Source organism: Tetrao urogallus (assembly GCF_951394365.1).
Source record: "Tetrao urogallus genome assembly, chromosome: 2".
Lineage (NCBI taxonomy): Eukaryota > Metazoa > Chordata > Aves > Galliformes > Phasianidae > Tetrao > Tetrao urogallus.
The window spans coordinates 108,598,699-108,623,685 of NC_136814.1; the positions used below are offsets into that span (position 1 = coordinate 108,598,699).

At 47.1% G+C, this 24,987-nt stretch overlaps 1 protein-coding gene across 2 annotated transcripts in view; it reads right to left on the bottom strand.

The window, feature by feature from the left end:
- RCAN2 (regulator of calcineurin 2) overlaps window positions 1-24,616 on the bottom strand; it is a gene marked incomplete at both ends in the record, with an annotated part of 71,733 nt that extends 47,117 nt beyond the window's left edge. For both annotated transcript variants that reach the window (XM_079550478.1, XM_079550477.1), the window contains one exon: window positions 24,392-24,616. In XM_079550478.1, the coding sequence (XP_079406604.1) occupies window positions 24,392-24,616 (225 nt within the window). The remainder of the gene's footprint in view (window positions 1-24,391) is intronic.
- Between the last annotated feature and the right edge of the window lie 371 nt (window positions 24,617-24,987).

Below are 24,987 nucleotides of genomic sequence, written 5' to 3' on the forward strand. Positions count from 1 at the left end.
AGGTGTTGGAGGCCAGGTTGGATGGGGCCCTGGGCAGCCTGGGCTGCTGTGAAATGGGGAGGTTGGAGGCCCTGCATGGCACAGGGGGGTTGGAGCTTCGTGATCCTTGAGCTCCCTTCCAACCCAAGCTGTTCTGTGATTCTTTGAAGAGGTCATTGCAAAACATACACTTGAACTTTAAACTTTTGCTGCATTTTGAAATAAATAAATAAATAAATAGTCACTTTCTGAAGAGTCCTGAATGGATTTTGTCCAGCAGGCTTTATTTCAGATATCTGAGAGGAAGATCACATGCAAGAGATCATCTGATATAGCACCAGACACCCAAGTTGTTTGTTAATACAGAACAGATGCCCCATCCCTGCAGGCATTCAAGGCCAGGCTGGATGTGGCTCTGGGCAGCCTGGGCTGCTGGTTGGCGACCTGCACACAGCAGGGGTTGGGACTGGAGGAGCGCTGTGGGCCTTTGCAACCCAGGCCATGCTAGGATTCTATGATTCTATGATGAGAATGAGAAACCCCAGCAGCAGTAAAGGACTGCAGGCAGTACAGGCAGAGGAAGTACTGGATTGGAGGGAGACTATTAAAAGCAATTCTATTGAATTGGATTATCAGGAGGGATTTTATGCGCTAATGGAAACCCACGCACAACCTGTGACAACCCACACAGCACAAAGGCACCCACAAAGCTGCCAGTGGCTTAATGTGAGAGGAGTCTCCAAAGCACCAAAGATCAAGACCAGGACTACAGGTTCACTGCAGCAGCACTGGGAGAGTAACAGAGTCAGTATTCGCAATAAGGCACTTCAGCAGCACAATGCTTCTAGGGGAGGAGACAAAGCATTATGCCATCTCACAACTTGAGCTAACTCAGTACTGAGTTCACAGAGCTATTATGGTGGTAGAGCACACACATATATGCTTGCAATTACAACAAGCTCTAAGATGCCTATGGGACCACTAGTAGGACAACACTGGCCTGCTGTTAGAAAAGACAAGGAGATGAAAAAATTAAACACGAGAGAAGAAATGCAGACTAAAGATGGTAAAAAACTTGAAATACAGTGATGAAATAATGGCATGGATATGTCAGAGAGCCAGGGTTGGAGAAAGCAGTGTGCTCAAGCTTCTTTCTATTTCATTTTAGGGAAGTCATCCTGCCCTGTACTCAGCACTGCTGAGGCCTCACCTCGAGTGCTGGGCTCAGTGCTGGGCACCTCAGTACAGAAAGGACATGGAGGTGCTGCAGCAGGTCCAAAGAAGGGCAGCAAGGCTGGGGAAGGGCTTGGAGAATGTGGCCTATGGGGAGAGACTGAAGGAACTGGGGCTGTTTGGGCTGGGGAAGAGGAGGCTGAGGGGAGACCTGGTTGCTCTCTGCCAGTACCTGAAAGGGATTGCAGCAGAGCGGGGTTGGTCTCTGCTCACTGGTGACAGGACGAGGGGAAATGGCCTCCAGTGGTGCCAGGGGAGGTTGAGGTTGGATGTCAGGAAACACTTCTGTACAGAAAGGGCTGCTAAGCACTGCCATGGGCTGCCCAGGGAGGTGGTGGAGTCCCCATCCCTGGCTGTGTTTCAAACCGTTTGGATGTGGTGCTCAGGGCCATGATTTAGCGGAGGGCTGGTAGAGTTGGGGTGGGATGGTTGGGCTGCGGTTGGACTCCATGGTCTTTCAGGGCTTTTCAACCTGAGCTGTTCTATCATTCTATGCCATGCTGCATCATCAGAATCATGGCCACAGTGATTCATAAAGAAGCCCAACAGCAATTTCTGATAATGAAAAAGCATGAGAGAAAGTGTGGGAGGCACAAAACCCAGACTGGTGGTCAGCTGAGCCAGGCCATGGCCATGGCCACCGCGCTCTTTCCAGCAGCAGAAGCAGAAGAAAAGATTGGTTCTCCAAGCTGAAGTTCGCTCAGCATAGAAGGCGATGGACTGTCCAGCTCTGACAGCTGGAATCAGGGCAAGGACACAACATACTCAGCATAAAACAACAAGAAGGACATCACAAAAGGAACTGGAATTCATTTTCAGTCACTCAAATTTTACGCCACTAGCAAAGCACACGCGGATGAGAAAATCCATTAAAAGAGGCCAACTGGATGTAGGAAGGCAGGTAGGCAGTGGGAAGCTGGTTCTGTCAGCAGCATAAAAGCTGGAGCTGAAGGCAGGTTAAAAAAAGGAATGTTCTGAGACAACTGAAAGAAGGTTCCTACCACAAGAAACAATGGAGTGGAGCAACAATAGCTGATGTATCATCAGCAAATTGGGAACACAGCATTAACTCCAAGTATAATGGAGTTTATTAATATAAGGAGACTATAGAAGCTGCTTTATTACCACAGAGCCTGATTTTAGTTTGAGTACAAACCCCAAGAAGTGCCGGACAGAGAAGTTCACAAATCTGTGCAATAAAACTACTCTAATGCCCACTACATCTGTACAAGTAACGGATCGTTTTGAATTAATTGGTCTACAATGATTAATTTGCACGGGTGCAAGCAGGCTTTGGTAGAATATGCCTTTAGATAAAAAAAACCTGGAGGTTTTGCTGTAGGAAAACTTGTTGCCATTACCCAAGCCATTTACACAGGTGCTCCACAGCACCGGCCCCACTGCCAGCCCCTGGCACAGCGCTCAGCCAGCTGGGCTCCGTGTGCCCATCGCACCTCTGTAAGCCCACAGCCTGCACAGCCACAGCCCAATTTCCTGTCCACTCACCGACTGCACCCTTCCTGTCAGTGTGCATACAAGGATGCCACGGAAGACAGTGTCAAAAGCCTTACTGAACCCAGGATAAACAACATCCACCCCTCTTCTCTCATCTACCGAGCGTATCGCTTCTCTACAGAACAGGCTGCTCAAGCATCAATTCCATACTCTCAGCACGTTACAGCATGTGACACAAAAGTCTGAGGAATGAACCCAATCTGATTCACTTCTCTCTCCCCACTGGCTGCCTTTCTACTCCCACAGCTTTCTATTTCACCGCTTATGTCCAAGATTCAACCAAGTGTAATCTAGCACAGCAACGCCTTTGCAGATGTCTCTTCAGCAGCCACACAACACAACATTCTCAGTTACTTCAACCCAACTTCACACTTACCACGGAGCCTTTTTCTCCAGCACAATGGAGCACACACAGACTGCCTGCCTTCCTCCTCTCCCCTCCACCCAGCAGAGATCTCTGACTCTGGGTCACACCCTCCAATGGCTGGACAGCATTTCATACTCAGCTTTCTTAATGGCTGTTTGTGAGGGTGGATGGTGATGGGACAAGGGGAATGGTTTTAAACTGAGACAAGGGAGGTTTGGGTTGGATATGAGGAGGAAGTTTTTCCCCCCGAGGGTGGTGAGGCACTGGCACAGGTTGCCCAAGGAGGCTGTGGATGCCCCATCCCTGCAGGCATTCAAGGCCAGGCTGGATGTGGCTCTGGGCAGCCTGGGCTGCTGGTTGGCGACCTGCACACAGCAGGGGTTGGAGCTGGAGGGGCGCTGTGGGCCTTTGCAACCCAGGCCATGCTGGGATTCTATCATTCTATGCTTCTGGGTCACTGACTGCTAACCTGGATGCTCAGTTGGCCATCAGCAATTTCAACAAAAAGCTGCATTTTGTTTTCTAAAACATTAGGAAGCAGTGGAGTCATCGTCCATGGAGGTGTTGAAGGAAGGGCAGACATGGTACTCAGGAACATGGTCTAGTGGGCAATACGGGTGGTAGGTAGATGGTTGGACTAGATGATCACAGTGGTCTTTTTCAACCTTAATAGTTCTATAATTAGAAAATAAAAACACTTTTTAAACACACATCAGCTGGACTGCTGATATGAAGTTCCCACATCATGCAAGACTATCTGTCAGAAAATGACGTCCCTCTCTCACAGCAATTTAAATGCAAGGCTGAAGAACACTGAGACCATACCAGAAACTGCACTTATTTCTCTTGAAGCAGCTATTCAAAAGGAAGTTGTGATTTATAAACAGCCCGGAAGGCTGGAAACACTGCAGTGATCAACCACTCATTTTCTTAAGAGCTCAGAAAACAGTAATAATAAAAAAAATAGGTGAGGGGGAAGATTATTCTCTGAATAGAATCAGTCTGAGTAAGCCTGTTCTTTAAACAGCATTACACATTGTTACACACTGGGGGCAGGAAGAAGGAGCAGCATATTTTATTTCTTATGATGAGGAACGCAATGTGGATTTTGTGCCAGGGGAGGTTGAGGTTGGATGTCAGGAAACACTTCTGTACAGAAAGGGCTGCTAAGCACTGCCATGGGCTGCCCAGGGAGCTGGTGGAGTCCCCATCCCTGGCTGTGTTTCAAACCGTTTGGATGTGGTGCTCAGGGCCATGATTTAGCGGAGGGCTGCTAGAGTTGGGGTGGGATGGTTGGGCTGCGGTTGGACTCCATCATCTTTAAGGGCTTTTCCAACCTATTTCCAATTCTATGGTTCCACAATTTTCCAATTGAATTCTTTCCTATTCCCTCTTTCCTTCCCTTAGTATAGGAAACCAAATCCTACTGGTACCACTGTTCCATGCTTTCCTTCCCTCCTCCCACACCTGTGCAAGGACACGAGCAAGGAGCCTCGTGCTGTTCTGACCAAGCCTTCGCCAGCAGTGAAGGCAGCAATGAAACCCATCTGAACTTCCCAGAGTTTTCAAGTGAAATCCGGCTGACCGTCCAGCAGCACACATTACAGGGTCCAGTAGCTCACAGAAGGCAAACTGAGCTTTCCCACCCACCAAAAAGCACACAAACACGTCACCCCAAACACACAGACACAGCTAACGCTTGGCATTGCATTGTAATTCAAGTATCACCTGTTACACAGGCACTCTGAGAGCGTGGAGAAATGCCAGCTGATGAAAGTCCTCACCTAACAATCTCATTTGTAAGCTGTAGAAGTGCACACATGTTCTGCATGAACAGGCTTATTGTGGGTTGAAAGCTGGATGAACTGACAGGCTGAAATGCTAGTAATTGAGTGCTGAACACTCATTTGGCAACTAGAAATGTGCAGAATATCACTAAGATCAGTATCAGAGCAGACAATGTTCAGTATCTTCTGAAACACTTCAGACAACGAGACAAACAGCAAATCTGTAGAAAATGCAGATTATAATAAACCTGAGTAAAATAAGGGATAAATACTTAAGTTACAATTTTGGAGGTCTTGGTGGGGTATCACTAGAACATTTCTTCACTGGAAAGCCTCTGGAGCGTGTCTACAGAAGAACAGCAGTGCTGCGAGGGCTATGGAACGTGAGCCTTCTGTGGAACAGAAGAGGGAACTGGGATTGTTCAGTTTGGAGAAGAGGAGCTCAGGAGAGCCCTTATCGCTCTCCACAACTCCCTGGTGAGATGGGGATAACTTCTGCTCCCAGGTAACAGAGATGGGATAAGAGGGAGCGGCCTCAAGTTGCACCAGGGGATGGTCAGGCTGGGTGTCAGGAAACATTTCTTCTCCAAAAGAGTGCAAATGCATTGGAACAAAGTGCCCAAGGAAGCAGTGGGGTCACCGTTCCTGCAGGTGTTTAAGGGCAGACACGGCACTAAGGGACACGTATGGTGGGTAGCTGCTGGTAAATGGACAGTTGGACTAGAAGATCTTAGAGGTCTTTCCCAACCGTAACATTCCATGAACGGTCACACAGCACAGGCATCAAGTACCCAGAGGTTAGAGATTCCTGGATATTTTCAAGAGCTTGCTGGAAGGAAAAAAAACACAAAACAAGTCACAGCTGACTGTATCTAGAGCTGGCAAATCCCCACTTTCATCAGGTCACACGTTCCTTCCCACCAACACTTCTACGATGGCATGAAGATGCAATTGAGAACTTAGTGCTCAGGGCAGCAATGGACACAGTGCAAGTCTGGATGTCAATGAGAACAAGTCAGATTGCAAACAGAACTATCACTTCTGCAGTGAGGAGTTGTCTCCCTGCCTAGAAATATTCCATGCCATCACTGCTGTGCTGCCCTGTACTTACTCAAGCTTCTTGTTCTCAATTTCAGTAACCTCACCTGCTCCAGTTAGGAGCCTGCTTGTAGTTCAGCGAGCCAACTCTGAATTGGCTTACTTAAAATTACCTGACTTTCTTGCTAGCATTCTGCATTAGGATTCTTTTTCTGAAGTAGGCACGCTGATACCCTGAGCACGCTATGTGCAACATGCACTCAGAATGAAAAAAACCATGAAACTGATGGAAGATTTACCTTCTGCCCTTACTTTCTTAGAATATTAAAAACACCCACAGGTTTTCCACACTCAGTTGATGTAAATGTAAATTATGTTAATTTCTTCCACACACAGTAAAGCCGTTCTTAAACACAGGAAGTTTGTAATGAAATAGCCTGGCTGCACATTCATTGAGAAGTGAGGGATGTAGAAATACAACATCACCTCGAGATCACTTAGGATGTTACAAAATAGTATGAGTCACGAGTCACATCTACCTAAAAAAAGGATTCCTGGCACCACTAGTTGTGATTATTAATATTGGTCTTGCTCATCCCTCTACAGCCTGCCTAGCACAGTGATCTCTGCTGGAAAAGAACCTAAGGCATGGCCTCAAAGAGCACAAGGGACAGGTGAGGAAAGTTTCATCACGTTTCAATATGTGAAATAATGAGAGGCTAGAAGTGGCTTGGCATTTGGAACTCTGTAGCCAGTAACTGAGCAGGCAGTATTTCTGTGGGCAGAACTTCTATTTGGCATGCTGGGACACCAACTTCTACACCAGCACTGCTGGAAGGGCTCAGTACAGCCACAGGGACCAAACCTTCCCATTTGCACACAGTTCATCTATCAGTTACAAAAGACAGAAATTGATATCAAGAACTTACAGGAAACGCTCCCACATAGGCAGTGCTGCAGCGCCAACTGCTCGGTGATGACAAAATCCAGTTGCTTGGGGTTTATTTTATTGGCCGTGGCTTTTTTTCCCTGAGTCCATACATGAAACAGAACAACGTTATGAAAAGGATTTTGCTACAGCATCTGTGAAGTGACTGTGTCCCAAACCACACGCTCATCTCAACTCCTTCATGTCATTCTGCACGAGGGTTAAATGAATTTGCAACAGCAGAGCCTGAATTTTGCAAAGGGTCCAGAGGAGGGCGACTAAGATGATCAGGGGGCTGGAGCAGCTCCCCTATGAGGACAGGCTGAGGGAGTTGGGCTTGTTCAGCCTGGAGAAGAGAAGGCTGCGGGCCTCATTGCAGCCTATCAGTACCTGAAGGGAACCTACAGCCAGGAGGGGAGTCAATTCTTCAAAAGGGCTGACAATAGCAGGACTAGGGGAAATGGATCCAAGTTGAAGGAGGGAAGATTTAGGTTGGATGTTAGGGGGAAGTTCTTTACAAGGAGAGTGGTTGGGCCCTGGAACGGGCTGCCCAGGGAGGTTGTGGATGCCCCGTCCTTGGACGTGTTCAAGGCCAGGTTGGACGGGGTCCTGGGCAACCTGATCTAAATGTGGATGTTTGGTGGCCCTGCTAGGCAGGGGGGTTGGAACTACATGATCCTTGAGGTCCCTTCCAACCTGGGTGATTCTGTGATTCTGTGACAGCTTCCAGGACAGGGCAGTGAAATTCAATCACACATCATCAGAGAGATAAATCCTGATTGCAAGGATTGTAATATTTTATATCATCTTTAATGTTCCTTTTAGTGTTACATGTAAGCTACTACATGTTTCAGGAAGCATGGACACCCCACACTGCTCCCCCAGACAGAGCCAGGAGGACACAAGCAACACGTGCTCACAATGGGAACAGGAGGCACAAAGAGATGATAAAAATCTGGCTGCCCGTGGTCTGAACAGATATATACACTTCTTTGGGTAAGGAACTGGCTACAGGGCCGTGCCCAGCGGGTCGTGGTGAATGGAGTGAAGTCCAGCTGGCGACCCGCTTCAAGTGGTGTCCCCCAGGGGTCAGTACTGGGGCCATCTTGTTTAACATCTTTATTGATGACCTAGGGGGATTTAGACAGGCTGGATCACTGGGCTGAGGTTTAACAAGGCCAAATGCCGGGTGCTGCACTTTAGGCACAACAACCCCATGCAGCATTACAGGCTTGGGGCTGAGTGGCTGGATGAGTGTGAAGAAGAGAAGGACCTGGGGGTGTTGGTTGATGCTCGGCTGAACATGAGCCGACAGTGTGCCCAGGTGGGCCAATGGCATCCTGGCCTGCATTAGAAACAGTGTGGCCAGCAGGAGCAGGGAGGTGAGCATCCCCTGCACTCAGCTCTGGTGAGGCCGCACCTCGAGTGCTGTGTTCAGTTTTGGGCTCCTCACTACAGGAAAGATGTTGAGGCCCTGGAACGTGTGCAGAGAAGGGCAGCGAAATGGTGAGGGGTCTGGAGCACAGGGCTGATGAGGAGCGGCTGAGGGAGCTGGGATTGTTGAGTCTGGAGAAGAGGAGCTCAGGGGAGACCTCACTGCACTCTGCAACCTCCTGAAGGGAGGCTGTGATGAGGAGGGGTCTGGCCTCTTCTCCCAGGCAACAAACAGGACCTGAGGAAATGGCCGCAAGTTGTACCAGAGGAGGTTTAGGTTGGACATGAGGAAGAACTTTTTCTCTCAGTGGTCAGGCACTGCAATGGCTGCACAGGGAGGTGGTGGAGTCGCTGTCCCTGGCAGTGTTCAAGAGGCGCCTGGATGAGGAGCTGCGTGATATGGTTTAGTGCTTGTGGTGGCAATGGTGATGAGGAGACGGTTGGACTAGATGGTCTTGTAGGTCGTTTCCAACCTTGTGATTCTATGATTCTATGTTTCTATGATCTGGGTCTTACTGTATTTGAAAGGCCTTCCAAACAAAACCCAGCCTCCTTACCTCGTCTGCTCCCTCCACAAAGCAGCACTCAGTCTCTCCATTTTGTCTAAAAGCCACTGTACATTTCAGAAGATGACGTACTGCTGCTATGATGTTGGTCCCACGTGCTGCTCTACCCCATAGAATCATAGAATGACAAGGTTGGAAAGGACCTACAAGATCATCTCATCCAACCGTCCTCCCGTTACCATTGCTGCCTCATCTTTTATCCATCTTACCTTGCTGTCCAAATAACCCAAGTACTTCAGAAAGACTTCACCAAGGAAGACACCTAATATGCACAAATGTGGATCAGATTCCAATTCTCTTCATGCAACAGTATTCCCTTCTTCCCCTTTTTAAAATGAAGGAGAAAAAAAGAAATGTGGGCTACCTGTAATAGCAAGACGTGCTGAGTGCTTCAGAAAACCCTCACAGCACAGCTACCTAACAACATCCCTGTCACACTAGGGAAGATAAGAGAGCTCTCTAGCACACAGATGAAGCAATGTCAGGATAGAAAGATAAAGCTGAGAATGGAAGTTGGGTCTCAAAGGTCTGTAATTGCTCAGTTACGCTTCATCACCATCGCATGGACTCCAAACTGCCCACTTGCTATCTATCTGGGACCACTTACTTCCTAGGTGCAGGTAGAAACACCCTTGTGTCAGTTGGTATGAGGAACAAAGCTCATACAGCCATTCCTATCCATCCCTGATTTGAATGTGAAGTGCCACTAAGAAGCAGAAGGAAGAAGCTCCCATGCTGCCTCTCCAGGCCTTGGAAAAGGGCCTTATCTCCACCATCTGGTGAACCTTTAACACACATCAGATTCCAGCAGTGAGAAGGAAAACGTACCTCAGCAGTCAGAGAAGAGCTCCCATTTACTGTCGATGCTGAGAAGCAGATGCTGCCCTCAGAAAAACAAGTGGCTGCATTGCTTTCCTCAGCTGCACAGACCTTCCTGCTCACACCAGGAGAAAGCAATACAGAGAGACTGCAGCTGCTTTAACACGGCAGCATAGCCATGTTGGTGGGGCATGAAAACAAAAGCCATTTAAGGTTCAAGGGAAAGCACCCTGTTTTCCTGTAAATAACATGCTCCTTTGGACATTTTTAGGGCTCTATGAAGACTTTTTGGTTTTTTTTTGCATTTCTATTCAGCAATGCCTCAACAATACACTCAAAACCATTTCTGAACAGATACCTTTTTATCTGCTGTAAAGCTACCAGCCACACACCTCATGTTAGAAACACACAGCTTGAAGCACTGAAGAACCTTTAACTTGGCCGAGTTCTATGATGTAACACAGTATTAAGTGCTGGGTTAGAAACTCTCCAGCCTCAGCTCACTGTTACCAGCAGAGCAGTAAAGCCACTTCATCCAAAGTTAGCTGCCACAGCAGGAGACCCACAAAGCCTTGAACAGACACAAAGACACGAGCTGTATACACACAGAGATGAAACAGGAGACATTTAAAAATGCATTAGGATTCTGAGCTCAGCAGACAATTAAGTATCAAAAGCAATTTATTAATATAAAGCACTAAGAAGCAAATCGGTTTCCTGCGGTGATTGTATCAATACTTGCTTTTTGGAAGACTGCCTTCAGCACTGCAGAGCACTTAAATTTCACTTGTAGAAAATGTTCTGTTCAAACCCTGTAGGCGACTCCTACAGCTCCAGTTCAAACAGTCCAAGCTGGCAGACATTTTATTCAACATCTTTGCTATGAGAGTGGTGAGGTGCTGGAACAGCTGCCCAGAGAGGCTGTGATGCCCCGTCCATCCCTGGAGGTGTTCAAGGCCAGGTTGGATGGGGCCCTGGGCAGCCTGGGCTGCTGTGAAACGTGGAGGTTGGTGGCAGGGGGTTGGAGCATCGTGATCCTTGAGGTCCCTTCCAACCCAAACCATTCTGTGATTCTGTGATCTGAGCAGCTCTGTAAGCTGTCTGAAATTTCACATAACTCAAACTTCGTGTTTAAGACTTACTGTGATGACTTGCACCAACAACATGTAAAAGCTTAAAAAAATAAAATAAAAGCTATTTTCCAAGGATCACAACCCAGTTAAAAAAAATAAAGTGTTTCTATGCTTCTCCCAATACCCATTTCTTACTTCCCAGTGTAAGTTCAGTGCTTTAGTGCTCACTTGCTGTGTGGCCATGATGCTAACAAAGTACGCTCACCACACAGACTGGCACTGATGTTCTCCAAGGTTCAAGTTGCCTTCCATCAGGATGGGCCTTTGCAGTCTGCATTCAGCTCTTCCAGGAGTCCCTGATGCAAACCTGGATTTGCATAAAGGATCACATAAAGAAGATGCGCTCAACCAAAGCATGGGCACAACTCTTTATTACAGTTCCTCTACTAGATGCTTTTAGAATGATGGTCCCTATTTCACACACAATACTTCATGAATAACCAGCTAAACCCTTGCCACATGTTCAATCATGCAATCATAAGAAATCTCCAATTAATCCAATAGCTTAAGCTGGTATCAGGACACTAGAGCTACTCCTACAAGAAAGTTAAGCAATGCCAAAGCCCCTTGCCAAGGCCTGAGGCCCACCGTCAGGGAGCAGCAGGAGCAGAGCCGCCCCATGGCAGAGGTTAAAGCACAGGGAGGGCAGCACACAGATTCGGTCCTCCAGGCCCAGTGCCCAGCCCTGCAGCACAGAACAAGCAGGCAGAGCAGGGTGCTGAGCACAGCACCAGCAAGCAGCAGGAAGGTGTGCGGATCCACACAGGGAGCAGCAGGAACAGAAGATGGAGACAGATGTGCTAAAGCCTCTCCAGTACTAAGTCTAACACACCGGCCTGAGGACAGGACTTGAGACAGCTAAACTATGGAATCATTCAGGCCAGGAGGGAAGGCTCCATCCTGGCCCTAAGCAGAGCTCCTAGGCCAATAAGCAGAAGGTGAGGCCAGTCACAGAAACTGAACCCTATGCTGATAAGTCCTGCCTTCCAAAATGTTCATTGGGAATGATCTCAGGGCCCACGTGGACCCTCAGATCACTCCTGGAAGTTGCAAGGGAAAGCACTCCTCATCCTCAGCCAAAAGCACATCATGGACCATTTTAACAATTCAGTTGAAAAGATGATCTCACATTACAGCACTGGAACCTGTGCCAGAACATCATTTGATTTACAGCAGCAACGTAACCTGGGACTACAGCATGTTACATTTCCATGCCCGTTAGAATCAGATTTCTTTTCAATAGATACTCACTGACATTTATTTGAGTGACACAAAGTAATACATCAATTCAGATTTTAAAGACAACCATGTCAAGGAAGTCAAATTTTCCCCTTAGAACTGATCTAATGAACACGCTACTAACTAGCCTAGGATCTAGTGAAACTCTACCTGTTAACTTTGCCCCTTCTCTGAGTTCTGTTACTACACCAGATACAAAGCAAGACATTAAGAACTACATTCCTAAAATCAGTACCTGCTTCTTCCTCCTTTCCACAGCTGAAGAGCTATGCTGTGCACGCAGGAGTCAGCAGATGGCACCCATGGCACTTGGTGAGCCCACAGCACATATCTGCTGATGTCCTTCAGCTCACACACTGCTAAGAACTCACCAAAGTGTTGTTATTTATTGTCCCAGCCAGGATTTGTACTGTATGAATAGACTTAATTTACAACCATTTCGTTCATCTCCACCATTAAGGTGAATTGCTGCAACTAGAGATCAGAAGGAACAGTGCGTTCCACACCCATAATTTTAATCTTTATTTCCAGAACATAGATGTTCCTACAGTTTTTTTCTGTGAGAATCATAGTGTCAGATCTTCCCCCCAACCTTACATACCTAAAGATACGATGGCAAAAAGAAAACAGTTCAAGTGCATCATGATGCTTAGAAAAAGTAGAACTGGAATCTGGAGCTTCTCCTAAAGACCAGCTGTGCAGGATACTGACACAACCCAGGTTTCATTTATTTGTGTTAACAGCAGCCCATACACTACAATGAAGGACTCGAAGCATCTGTACATCTCCAGTGAGGAGTCAGATAAAACCTCAGCTACAAAACTTCAGTGGTGGTGCATTAAGACAATTAGTCATGAATACGAACACGTCTCCGGGAAGGACTTCTGGAAAGATACAAGCTTTGTTACTTATTTGAAACTGGACTAAGAAAGGGGAGAGATTATCTTCCTTGCGCTGCGTGCGTCCCCTCGAACGGCCCGAGGAGGGGCAGCAGCTGGAGCAGCACGGAGCGCACCGCCGGCAGCGCAGCGCCGCCTGCAGGAGAGCGGCTGCAACAGCAGGGCAGATCTGCAGCTCCGGGTGTAAGAAGAGGACGGGAAGGAAGGACAGCCTAACGCTGTTCTGTGGGGTGGTTTTGCAGTGTTTGCTGAGAGAAATTAAAGGAAATTGGACCGTTCACGAGCAACACTTATAGGGCAGACAGATAGAAGCAGCCACGCACACGGATTCAGAGGAACCGGATGACAAGATCTTAACACAAACAGAACAAGTGAATGAGAGGTTCACAATTATTTTATGACTCAGATTTTCTCTTTGCTTGTCAAACACAGATTCTTAGGAGAATCCACCTGAAAGCTTTGTAAAGGCAAGAAAGTGAAAGAAACTAATGTCAGAAGAATGCATGCAAGAGTGCATTAAACATGCCTGAAGTGGCACAGGAGCTGCCTCAGGACTAGAGCCTGTGCTGTGACAAAGCTCTCTGTACATCAGTGAGTTCCCATGAACTGGAGAAACAAACCCAAAAAACGCCACTCGTTACCAAAGCAGCATAAAGCTGATTCCAGCAGCCCCGTGCCTTGCTGCAGCACAACCTGAGCCAGCCAAACAGCGCCACTTGAAGCAAAGGGAACGGGGAGTTCAGCCCCAGCAAACTGCCTGCAGTCAGGGGCAGCACTGGGGATCAGCACTCCGAGCAGCCACAACGAATGGACACAGAAGAGATGCGTTGTCTGATGCTCCCCATGGCCCTTAGAAGCCATCCCCAGAGCACACACAAGTTGCTGAGGTGTCAGGAAGGGGCCAGCTCTCACTCCGAGCAGGGCCGCACACTACGCTCTCAGCATCTTGGAGGCTTGTTGGTTCTGTTCTTCCATTGTAGGCCAGTCACACCACCAAACCAGGAGGAAACTATCAGACAGCTCTGCAACATTACTTACAGTAACATGAAATGAGGAGCTTCTAACTGATTGCATGCAGCAGTCTGACGACCTCCTCATGCTTTTCAGACTAATTGCAAAGTCGGTTAAGAAACAACGCACACCGATTTGAATCCACCCCGCTGCTATGCAATAGATGCCTTCATTACTCCCTTGCCAAGATACTGTAATTTCTCTTTCCCCATCCTACTGTCATCCTGACCTCCAGCTCTTCTGTCTCTACTGCATGGAAAAGGTTTCTCTCGTCCCTCTGAGACGCACACATCACAGTTAGCATCTTTGCAATGCCTCTGTATCAAGTTTCAAAGCACAGGACAGAAGTCATGTAACTCAAGCAGGGTAAAGCGTCTACAGAACGCAATCAAGTTCTAGTAAAGAACCTCCATCATTACAAGTAACCACACTGAAGTAAGACAACTGAAAAAAGTGCCAGATACTTCATTTTAAACACCATTCATAGACTGTATTGCTTAGGAAATGAAGTGGAACAAATCCCCACGGACAGAAGCGTATCACTTATATCTGTTGTGGCTTACGCTGCATGAGGACTGAATCGCACACAGCCACGGAGGAATCCCAGCACTACTGCAGCAAATCCTACAGCATCCACCAACCTGAAAGAAACAGGGATTTACCTGTCTGGCACAGAAGGGCTGGTAAGTGCACAGAACCAACTGCTAATTCCTCTCACCTTGATTCAACTCTCACCTCTCTGCTCAGACCTGTGGTGGAATCTGTCCTGAGCAATGCTGCAGCCTGCAGGCTGACGGCTCTCTTTCAAACCTTGCATGACCTGAACTCACCCCTTAGTATCTCTTATTTTTCAATACTACCTGCCTTTTCAAGCTTGTATTCTTCTTTCTTTCAAGCTCTGTAAAGCATTATTTACTAATTACATTGAACTCTGGTTCAGCATTAACTTTTTTAGGAAACATTTGAGAAATTCCCTTCAGTTAATTGGTTAGAATTACAGATTTACTATTTTGAATGTGATTAAACCAGAACGTAGCTACTTCGAGAGCAACATCTGTATGCATTAGTAATGATGGCTGACCTTCACTTAGAAGCCTTTTCCTTGGGCCAGAAAACTGATATCAGAACCTGGGGATGGATTACAGTACCTCTGATGGCATTAAAGCAAAGAACAGCTGCTGTCCTAACCACATTAGAATGGCTTTACTACAGCTTTTGATTAGCTAGAGAAACAGGTTTATGTTGGCTCCTGAATGACACTTTGCAGGAGAGAGCAAAACTGCTTTTCATCATTAGCAGGAATCAGCAGATGAAACCTTTGGTTTGTTTCACTACAGACAATATAAAGGTTTCTTCCCCCTCCTCCTCCTAAAAGAGGCAGTATTTGCTTGCATCAACAGATACCAGAAAGGCTGACTTCCTTAACGAGCTCTGTGCCCACAGAAGTTTCAATCAGATGCAAGGAAATTCCCATAGAAATTACTGCTGAGTTTTACTCCAGCAAATGCAGCCTGCCATCTCTCTCTCCTCACATTTAGACTGCCTTACAAAAAACATGCTGCACACCTTACAGTGGCTGCCAAGGGAACAAACAGAAGGTAAAAAACACACCGGGAGCAAAGCTGATCAAGAATTGCAAGTACAAGTGCCACCAATTACATCACACCTTCTCTATCCTGGCAGATAGGAAATAACATGAAACTGTAAGAAGAGATGGCTGCTAGGTTCTCCTGCTTATCATCCCTGCCATAATCATAGAATCACCGAATCCCAGCATGGCCTGGGTTGCAAAGGCCCACAGTGCTCCTCCAGTCCCAACCCCTGCTGTGTGCAGGTCGCCAACCAGCAGCCCAGGCTGCCCAGAGCCACATCCAGCCTGGCCTTGAATGCCTGCAGGGATGGGGCATCCACAGCCTCCTTGGGCAACCTGTGCCACTGCCTCACCACCCTCGGGGGGAAAAACTTCCTCCTCAGATCCAACCTAAACCTCCCCTGTCTCACTTTAAAACCATTCCCCTTGTCCCATCACCATCCAAAAATAATCATGGGGAGAGGCACTGTTCTACCTCCACGCAGTCAAACTCTCCAATACCACTGCACAGGATAATCAGAAGGAAAGTAAAGACGAAGAACTCCACCAGGCAAAGTCCTTGGTTGAACTCTGGGTCCTGGCAGGCACTGACAGCACAAGAAGAGGAAAGGCATAGCAGCCACAGCCTGACTTCCACAAAGATCAAAAGGCATCTGAGTGCAGGCATTCTGAGCCACCTATTACAGGAGACAGACAGCTGCCAAGCGCAATCTGAATCTACGTTTGTCCAGTGGTCAGGGATCTGTGGATCCAGCCAGCACAGTTCATCCTACAATGCCCACTGTGCCAAAGGAAGTAGTTAAAACAGGAGTCATCCAATACTGTCTGGAGATTCAGACCTTGTAACTCCCTTTGGCTCCCAGAGATGTTTTCTCAAGAGCCAACAGAAGGTAAATTCGGTGCATGAATTCAACAACCACCTCAATGTGTCTCATTACGTAAAGTCCTCAATATTTTAGCAAAGCTGATAAGAAAATAATATTCCTGCATTAAGAAAAAATAATAATAGTTTAAAATGCCAAATAACCTAAGGGGCCTTTCCCAGGAACGATTTCCCACCCATCCCAATTCCATGAGATAACCTTCCAGTCTGCACGGGGTAGAGCACGACCACAAGAAGTTAATACTATCATTTTTCCAGAGCTGCTTTGAGGGAGAAAGTATGTTTCCAAATTTAAAGAGCAGGCTGAACTGCAGGCTTATGTGGTCTGGAAAGAACATTAATCAGTTTATTTCTGTCATTTACAATGACTAGTATAGCTAGATGTTTCGGAGCTCCGGATTGGAACTGCAGCAAACACAGGCCCACCCTTCACCCAGCTGGTCCCAGGCCAGGCACGTTCTCCCATCCAACCAAGGGCATTTGTGCTCCCAAGCACCCAGAATATAGATGGGAAAATAACCCCAACTACTATAAAAATGATTAGACAGCATCCACGTTACAGGGAGCAGTATTTCAGGCCCACAAAGACTTGTTACTTCAGTTGGGGTTTTGTTTATTTTGGTTTTGTTTTCTCTAAGAACTTTTCAGAGCAGGAAATAAATATTCATTGAATTGAGGAATATTTGGAGCTTGCAAATTCCTGGACACAAGCAGAATAACTTTGGCTAAAGGCGTCTTCTAATTTCACAAGCAAAACAGGGCACGTGCACAGACTCAACCCAACCATACTGCTCACACTGTGCAGCCTCCATACGCCCAGTGCGCCCTCGTGCTTCCAAACCATGAAGCTGATGTACAGCTCCAGAAAAACCATGCAAACGCTGGAGGCTGCAACAGGCAGAACCACCTGAGGGGGAAGGAAAAGGAAGGAATGCTGAAATCACAGTAATTGCTCCTTATAGTCCCATCAGAAATTCTGCAATAGCTTCAAAGACTGGCGTCAGGCCCCATATAAACACATAAGTACCTAAGAGCTGCTTTTAGTACCCTTAGCAAGTTGTCTTCTTAGCAGCAACAAGAGCTCTAATAACTTCCCTACAAATACCTGTTAAAATGCTGAATCAGCAAGCACCAGACAAAGCAAGTGCTTTCTTCCCTCAACCTGGAGCGAACGGGTCAGAGAACCCAAATGTCAGTGACTTGACCTCACTGCTTCCCTTCCTCCAGGAAGGCCTTAACATGTTACCACTGCTGCTCACCAGACTGTCTGCGGGATCTTAAGACCAGCCATGGTCAGGTAGCCCATACAGCAGCACATGTGTCTGACTGCGTGGAGACGGAGCTTTGTTTTCACAGAACGGCCAGGGTTGGAAGGGACCTCAAGGATCACTGAGCTCCAACCCCCCTGTGCCATGCAGGGCCACCAACCTCCCCATTTCACAGCAGCCCAGGCTGCCCAGGGCCCCATCCAACCTGGCCTCCAACACCTCCAGGGATGGACGGGGCATCACAGCCTCTCTGGGCAGCTGTTCCAGCACCTCACCACTCTCACAGCACACAACTTCCCCCTCACATCCAACCTCCAGCTGCCCTCCCTCAACTCCAAACCATTTCCCTTGTCCTGCTGCCATCTCCCCTTTCCAAGAGCTGACTCCCCTCCTGTCTGCAGGCTCCCTTCAGGTACTGCAGGCTGCACTGAGGTCACCCCGCAGCTTCTCTTCTCCATGCTGAACAAGCCCAGCTCCTTCAGCCTGTCTTCCTGGTGAAGGTGCTCCAGTCCCCTCATCATCCTCTGGACCCTCTCCAACAGCTCCCTGTCCTTCCTGTACTGGGGGCTCCACACTTGGACGCAGTGCTGCAGATGGGGCCTCACAAGAGCCGAGCAGAGGGGGACGATCACCTCCCTCTCCTGCTGGCCGCCCCTTTTTCATGCAGCCCAGAACACAGCTGGCCTTCGGGCTGCAGGCACACACTGCTGCCTCATGGCCAGCTTCTCACCCACCAGGACCCCAAGTCCTTCTCTACAGGGCTGCTCTCAAGGGGCTCTTCACCCCCTTGTATAAAGTTCATATAAATACCTGGGAGGTATTTGTACACCTCCTCCTTTACACACTAATGCAGTCCAGCAGATATATCACTGGAAATTAACTAAGGTACATTTATAAACACTGATCAACAAGAGCGCCGATTGCGACAGGAACTTCTATCATGGCCCAGAGAAGCTGTGGATACCCCATCCCCACCCCTGGAGATGCCCAGGGCCAGGCTGGATGGGTCCCTGACCGGGCTGAGCAGCTGGGTGGCAAAGAGCCCACAGCAGAGCTTGGATCTGAATGGGCTTTAAGGTCCCTTCCAACACAACACAAGTCATTCTACGATTCTCTGATTGTGGGGCTCAGTTAGTTACGATTATCACCACAGCATGCAACTTAGATGGGAGCTCTGATGCAACCAGAACAGTTCGTAGGTGTTTGTAGCTGAAATACTGTATTGCATTACTGTATGAATCACAGCAAAGCATTGGAGATTGATTACACAATAAAATTTACATGCCACACTAAGTGAGTTATCAGAATGAGTCTCAGAGCATGAACAGGCTCCTGCATCTGCAGCAGAGCGCCCAGTAAGTTAATGCCTCAGTGTATTGGGTGTGTGCAAGCTTTTGGTAGCGAGGGCTGCAGGAGTGAGCAGAGCTCTGCACTGCCTGCTGTCAGATCAGAACCAAGTCCAACAGGAAGCCAATCTTTGTGATCATTAAGAAATGAAAGTTCTTAGATCTTATTTCTCAGAACCAGCTGCCAGAGAAGGGCACACAACAGGATTCCTAGACAGCAGCATGACAGTCTGAGTCACAAAGTGCTGAAGCACACTGCTTCCACAGCTTCTCGTTTCTTAGTAGCAGATGCATGTACAGTGCATTTTATTTTTTTAATCAGAATGAGAGGGAATAACACCCCATTTACAAAGCAGAACAAAACAAAGCAGGCAGAGATTTCACAGCACCAGCCACAGCCTGCTTCGAGTGGCAGTTTCTGATAATGTTATCACATCAGCAGACAACCTTAAAAGGTAGAAAAACTGAAAGTAAAAGAAAGCGACGGTGAGAGTACCAAGAAGGCAGAATGAAGCCTGCATTCCATTCCACCCTTGGAGCGGTGACTTCATCTTTGCTAGGGTGACTTTCCACCGAGGCCAGGCTTGAATACTAATATTAGAATAAAAAGAAGTGTGCCACCCCCTAAATATAATGATGACTCAACACCTACCGGCTTCAGTGATGTAATACAGCCAAAAAGATCCTGACTTCCCAATCCAGATCTTCAGAGTGAAGGCAGAAGGAATAGATCTTACCCTGCAGAAACACAGCCTGCCTCCTGGAGTGTCTTCCCGAATCAGCCTGTGCAAAAGGGAGCAACATCACATGCATGGCAGCAGACGCACCGGCTCCACTTTGGTTAAAAGGCACACAGAACAGACAAACCCATTTCAATTACATGCTTTGGTGTCACAAAGCATCAGTAGGAAGTTTCAGTTCCAGAATTAACATGTAAAGTTAAAGGCAACACAGCAGACCACTGAGCTGCCCAGAGTCTTTCAGTGCACTATAAACATAACTGTAGCATGAAAGTTTGCTTTGGTGAGAAAGCTAGAACAAATGGGAAAAAATGTCATCCTAAATATAGCTAGAGATCTGAGAGCATCCTCCTCAGACAAACTGTCCAGCACTCATTTGAGATAACCTTAACCAGACTCAGGTTCAATAACCTGAAACAATAAAAATCAAAGGAAGTCTAACGTAGCATTCTGCATTAAAAGCAAGAAGTCGTCCAACAGCTAACAGTGAAAAAACATAAGGTATAAGAATCCCTCACATGAACAGCAGGGTGCCCAGGCCCACATCCATTCAGCTTCTGGAAATCTCCAAGGAGGAGACTCTACAGCCTCTCTGGGTACCTGCACCAGTGCTCCACCACCTACCTGTGCAGTACAGAACTGCTTCTGATGGGAGGGGAGCCTCCTGCGTCCCATTCGTGCCCCCTACCAAATTCCAAACAAGTTGAAGAAACACACCTTCCCCACATGTAAACATATTCCAGTGGAGACATCTCTGAGTGAACACCTGCCAGGGCATTACAGCACCTAAAGAACACCCTGAGACAAAAAGGCCTCACTGTGGCAGAGTGCTTAGCAGCATCAGCCTGGGGGAATTATACAGTCACACTACAGAAGGTTCAGAAAGGAGTTACACAAAACAAAATATGAGAAAAGCACGGGAGAAGTGTTATCATCTGGAAAGCCCTACAGCTACCGGCAGCAATTAGCTGCTAAAACAAATGTATTTCCAAGCTCAGGAGCAGGGCTGTGCCCTTGGGCTCCTCACCCCACCAGCTCTATCTGGTCAGATAAGAGGAGCAGCACCTCTCAGTCGGTCACATTATCAGCCAAAAATAACAGCACAGTTCTGCCACACCTCGCCAACATGAGGAGTCACGTCAGCTTCTTTCCTAGAGGCGCATGATGAACTCCAGGATTTAGGAGTGATTTCATTCTTCAAATACTTAAAAATCAGACTTCTAAGACCCAAGCAAGGCAGTGCTGTACACTCAAAAATCTGCTCCTTTCATTACACAGGACAGAAAGGAAGAACACAATGATGGGGACACAGCCAAATCCGATCCCAGCTCTGCAATGGCCCTGTTAATTAAACTCTCCAGGCCTTTGTTTTTCAGTGTCTGTGCAAGCAGCACGGTATTTTTTAACTGCAATGTAAAAAACATGTAGCAGCACTTGCTGTGAGGGGCAGGCTGTCCATGATAGGTGTGTGCATAAACAGAACAACCTTCCTTTAGCTGGAGCAAGCTGTTAAAGCACTGAAGATGGGAAACCCTCCCGTGCAAACCCTCCAAAGCCCATTATTATCAACCCAGCTGTCCAAGGCATTCTCACAGAATGAGAATGGCCTGGGTTGCAAAGGCCCACAGCGCTCATCCAGCTCCAACCCCCTGCTGTGTGCAGGTCGCCAACCAGCAGCCCAGGCTGCCCAGAGCCACATCCAGCCTGGCCTTGAATGCCTGCAGGGATGGGGCATCCACAGCCTCCTTGGGCAACCTGTGCCAGTGCCTCACCACCCTCTGGGGGAAAAAGTGTGAATTATGTGAAATTCTCCTGACTAAGTGAAGACTTTCTGTCACAAACACTGGTCTAAAAGATAGAGAAAGATTTCCAATCAGGTGCTGTTATGGTAGCATCATCAGAGACACGCAGCCAGTAGTAATCTATATTTTCACTTTCTTCTGCTGCTGTTTAAATGAAGCAGAAGTCCTCCCATGCAGCTTCCCCTCTGTTCACACTGAGATCTGAAGGTGCCAACCAGGATAGAACTCAAGCCTGGCATGGCAGTTTCTCTGTGAAGAACCCAGCCCTCAGCTGCAAGAACTCCTCTTCAGAGGGAGTCCTTCAAACTCAGGCTCCCTCTAGCTGTCTGGTAGGCAAGAAGACTTGTTAAGCAGCACTGTACAACCACACGATGCTGCTGCAGGAATGGACTGAGGCAGGACAAGGTAAGGACAGATGAAGCGAGGCAGCTGATCCTACGTGCAGCCATGTTTTTCCTCAAGGCTGTTACAAGCCTATACCTGAGCACAAACCAGAACCTACCTTAGATCTGATACTAGTTAAATGCCTTTCAATTAGTAAGTGCCTTAAATATTCTAAAGATGAGTATTTCAAAGTAAGCGTCTTGCTTAGATACACATTAAAAGCTTCAACTTGACAGCTCCTATGACCATCAGGTAACAGAACTTGTTACAGAACAGAAGCTGTCAGAGTGAATTCTTTACACTGATCTTGCTGTATGTATGCCAGAGCCACTCACAAGCATGTACACATGAGCTTCGTTTATGCAGCAAGTTCACAGGCCAAACCAAAATAACCGTTCACACTGACTTGCAGTTTCTCAATCAAATACATCTCCGCAGCCCGCCTACAGGTGTAGGCCAGCAGCCAGAAAGTCAAAGATAACACTGCAACATCTTCACCTCCTGCAGGATGGATTAAAAACAAACCTCCTGTAGATGACGGTCATCTTCTCAGAAGAGATTTTGCAGCAGTAGAAATACCTCTATATACTGGATCAGTGCGTAATTGATGAGATCATTCTTAGACGTATTAATTAATTGCCATTGAGAATCTGAAGTTGAAACATTTTTTCCTGAAGTCATGCATGCCATTATCCTGCAGCAACAGTTAATAATAGAAAGGACTACAAGTACAAATCCACCAGGAACACAAGTATGTGCTCTACAGCAATAATAAAACCTCCCCAGGGCCTTCGATTTAATGAGAAATCTGGAGGTAATCCCATCCAGTTAAACACAGCCCTCCAGGAGCAACGGCTTACCTGCCAGCAGAGCTGTTCAATCCATGGCAGTGACAGTTAACAGCCACGCACAGAACAGGATGCACCTCTACAGCCCAGCTGCTCTAAGACAAATCCTTAAGTCCTGTAAGTCCACAGGGATTGCTCTCCCACTTACATAATCTCCTGTTTCATTTTCTGACTAAGCCACCACTGGAACACAGCTCTCAAAAAGGGAAAGCTTTGAAGCAAGCAGGGATAGAATCTGTGCTGAAGGAAGAGAAATTCCCTAGTTCTAGGCAGGCTTTTGTTGTCTCCCTTTCAAAATGTACTTTCAGAGCCTTTGAATGCCAGAACCACCCGGGAAGACATTCCCAAACCTCTAAAATATGCATAATGAACTTTAGGAAAGCTGAAGCTATTTAGCAGTTTGTTACAAAATTCTACAAATTAGCACAGCACAAATGCAAGCTGCTTATTAGCAAAAGGATTTAAAGGCAAAAGAAAAGATTCACCGCTTTCCAAGACTGCAGTTTAGTTTGTCTGTGGGATTTTTAAATACATGAATACATCACTTTGTTTAGTCCTGTGCTGTCTGAACATTACTCCCTTTTCATCCATATTACTCAAACAAAGATGACATCAGTATGGATAACAAAGAGGTCTGAAAAAATACTCCAAAGCACTGCAAGCAATGGCACGAGCACAGCCTCACCAGGAAGCTCGCTCAGTATCTTTGAATGAAGGGACCCCTAAAAGTCCAGCTCTGATTCCCTTTCAGGTGGTAATCTTCCTACCATAAGAAAGGCCCACCGCCCATCCTGGCCATGCTGCAGTCTCACCAAACCTGCTCTGCAGCTGAAGCCCGGCTGCACTGCTGCAAGCTTGTCTCCAAATTGACTTTTCTGGACAAGAAACTTAAATAGCCTCAGATGTGCCTGTAACTATTGCCCAGACTGACCTCATCAGGCATCAGTGCCCCAAATGATCAGTTCCACTTTCCTGACGTCTCCCTCAGGAAACATAGTAGGCTTAGAAGTCAGACCTGAAGACGTATCGCAGAATGTAGGAGTTTTTCTGTCTGACTGGATGAAAACAACATGCTCTTCTTAAAATAAAACACAGAAAGCAACTATTTTATTTCAGACTAATTGCAAAGTCAGAAGATATTCTCGTGCTCTTTGATTTGTTGCACTAGCATTCATTTAGGTGCTCCAGGTAAGAGACATAACTTAAAGCACTTGAGAAGATGCAGAAGAGCAGTGTCCTGTTACAGTGGTGTGATCAGCAAGGAGAAATGCCCTTCATGTGTTTAACATTGCCACCTCCATCACAACTGCAACTTCTGCTGCTACAGAGACACGTACCCACATTTCAGTACTCTACAAACCTGAACCACTGAAAAAAACAAACAAACAAAGTTCACCATAGTTGGCAAAAAGGCTTTTAGGCTCTTGAATGTTGTTGGCCACCTCAGAAAAAAACTCATGCAAAGCTGGATTGGATACAACAGACAGAAGTATTGCTGGTTCCTCAAAACTGCAACAAACACAAACATCACACCAATCATATGCTTCTCTTCCACTGAAAAGATGGAAACTGGCACTGTACCTTACTGTCCACGCTTTCAAACACGGACTGGTGAACATTACAGGCAAAGAGAGAATTTGGGAGGTCGTTGAAGTCAATGATTTCATGAAAATCTTCCTCTGTAAAACATCTCTTTAAATCGCTGTCACCGTTTATAGAGTAGAGTAAGAACTGTCCTCCATCCTCTGGGATGCAGCCATAGTGCCCGAGGCCTCGCATTCCAAACAAGTAGGAGTCTCCCCTCATCCCTAGCAGCAGGAAGAAGAGAGACACAGTTACACCACACTTAGCAATAGCACGTACACGAGTAGAGAAATTCACAGTTCAGGGCTTAATGTGCAGGACGTGTATTTCAGGCTATTCCAACACAACGTGTGAAACTGGGCACTAACACCTGCCTCACTAAGGCTCAAACAGGGACTCTGCTTTAGGTTCATTCTCTGGCATGGAAACAACCTGAGCACGTCAGCACAAGCTGCTGAGCACGGCCAGAAATGAAGCCTGACTGGAGTTTCACTCACCCTGTAAGAAAATAGCATGTTGCATTCGTGCTCAGGAGTCCTGTTTGTTCCAGAGAAGCCAGGCTAGTGCTTCTGAGCTTGCTCAGAGAAAATGAT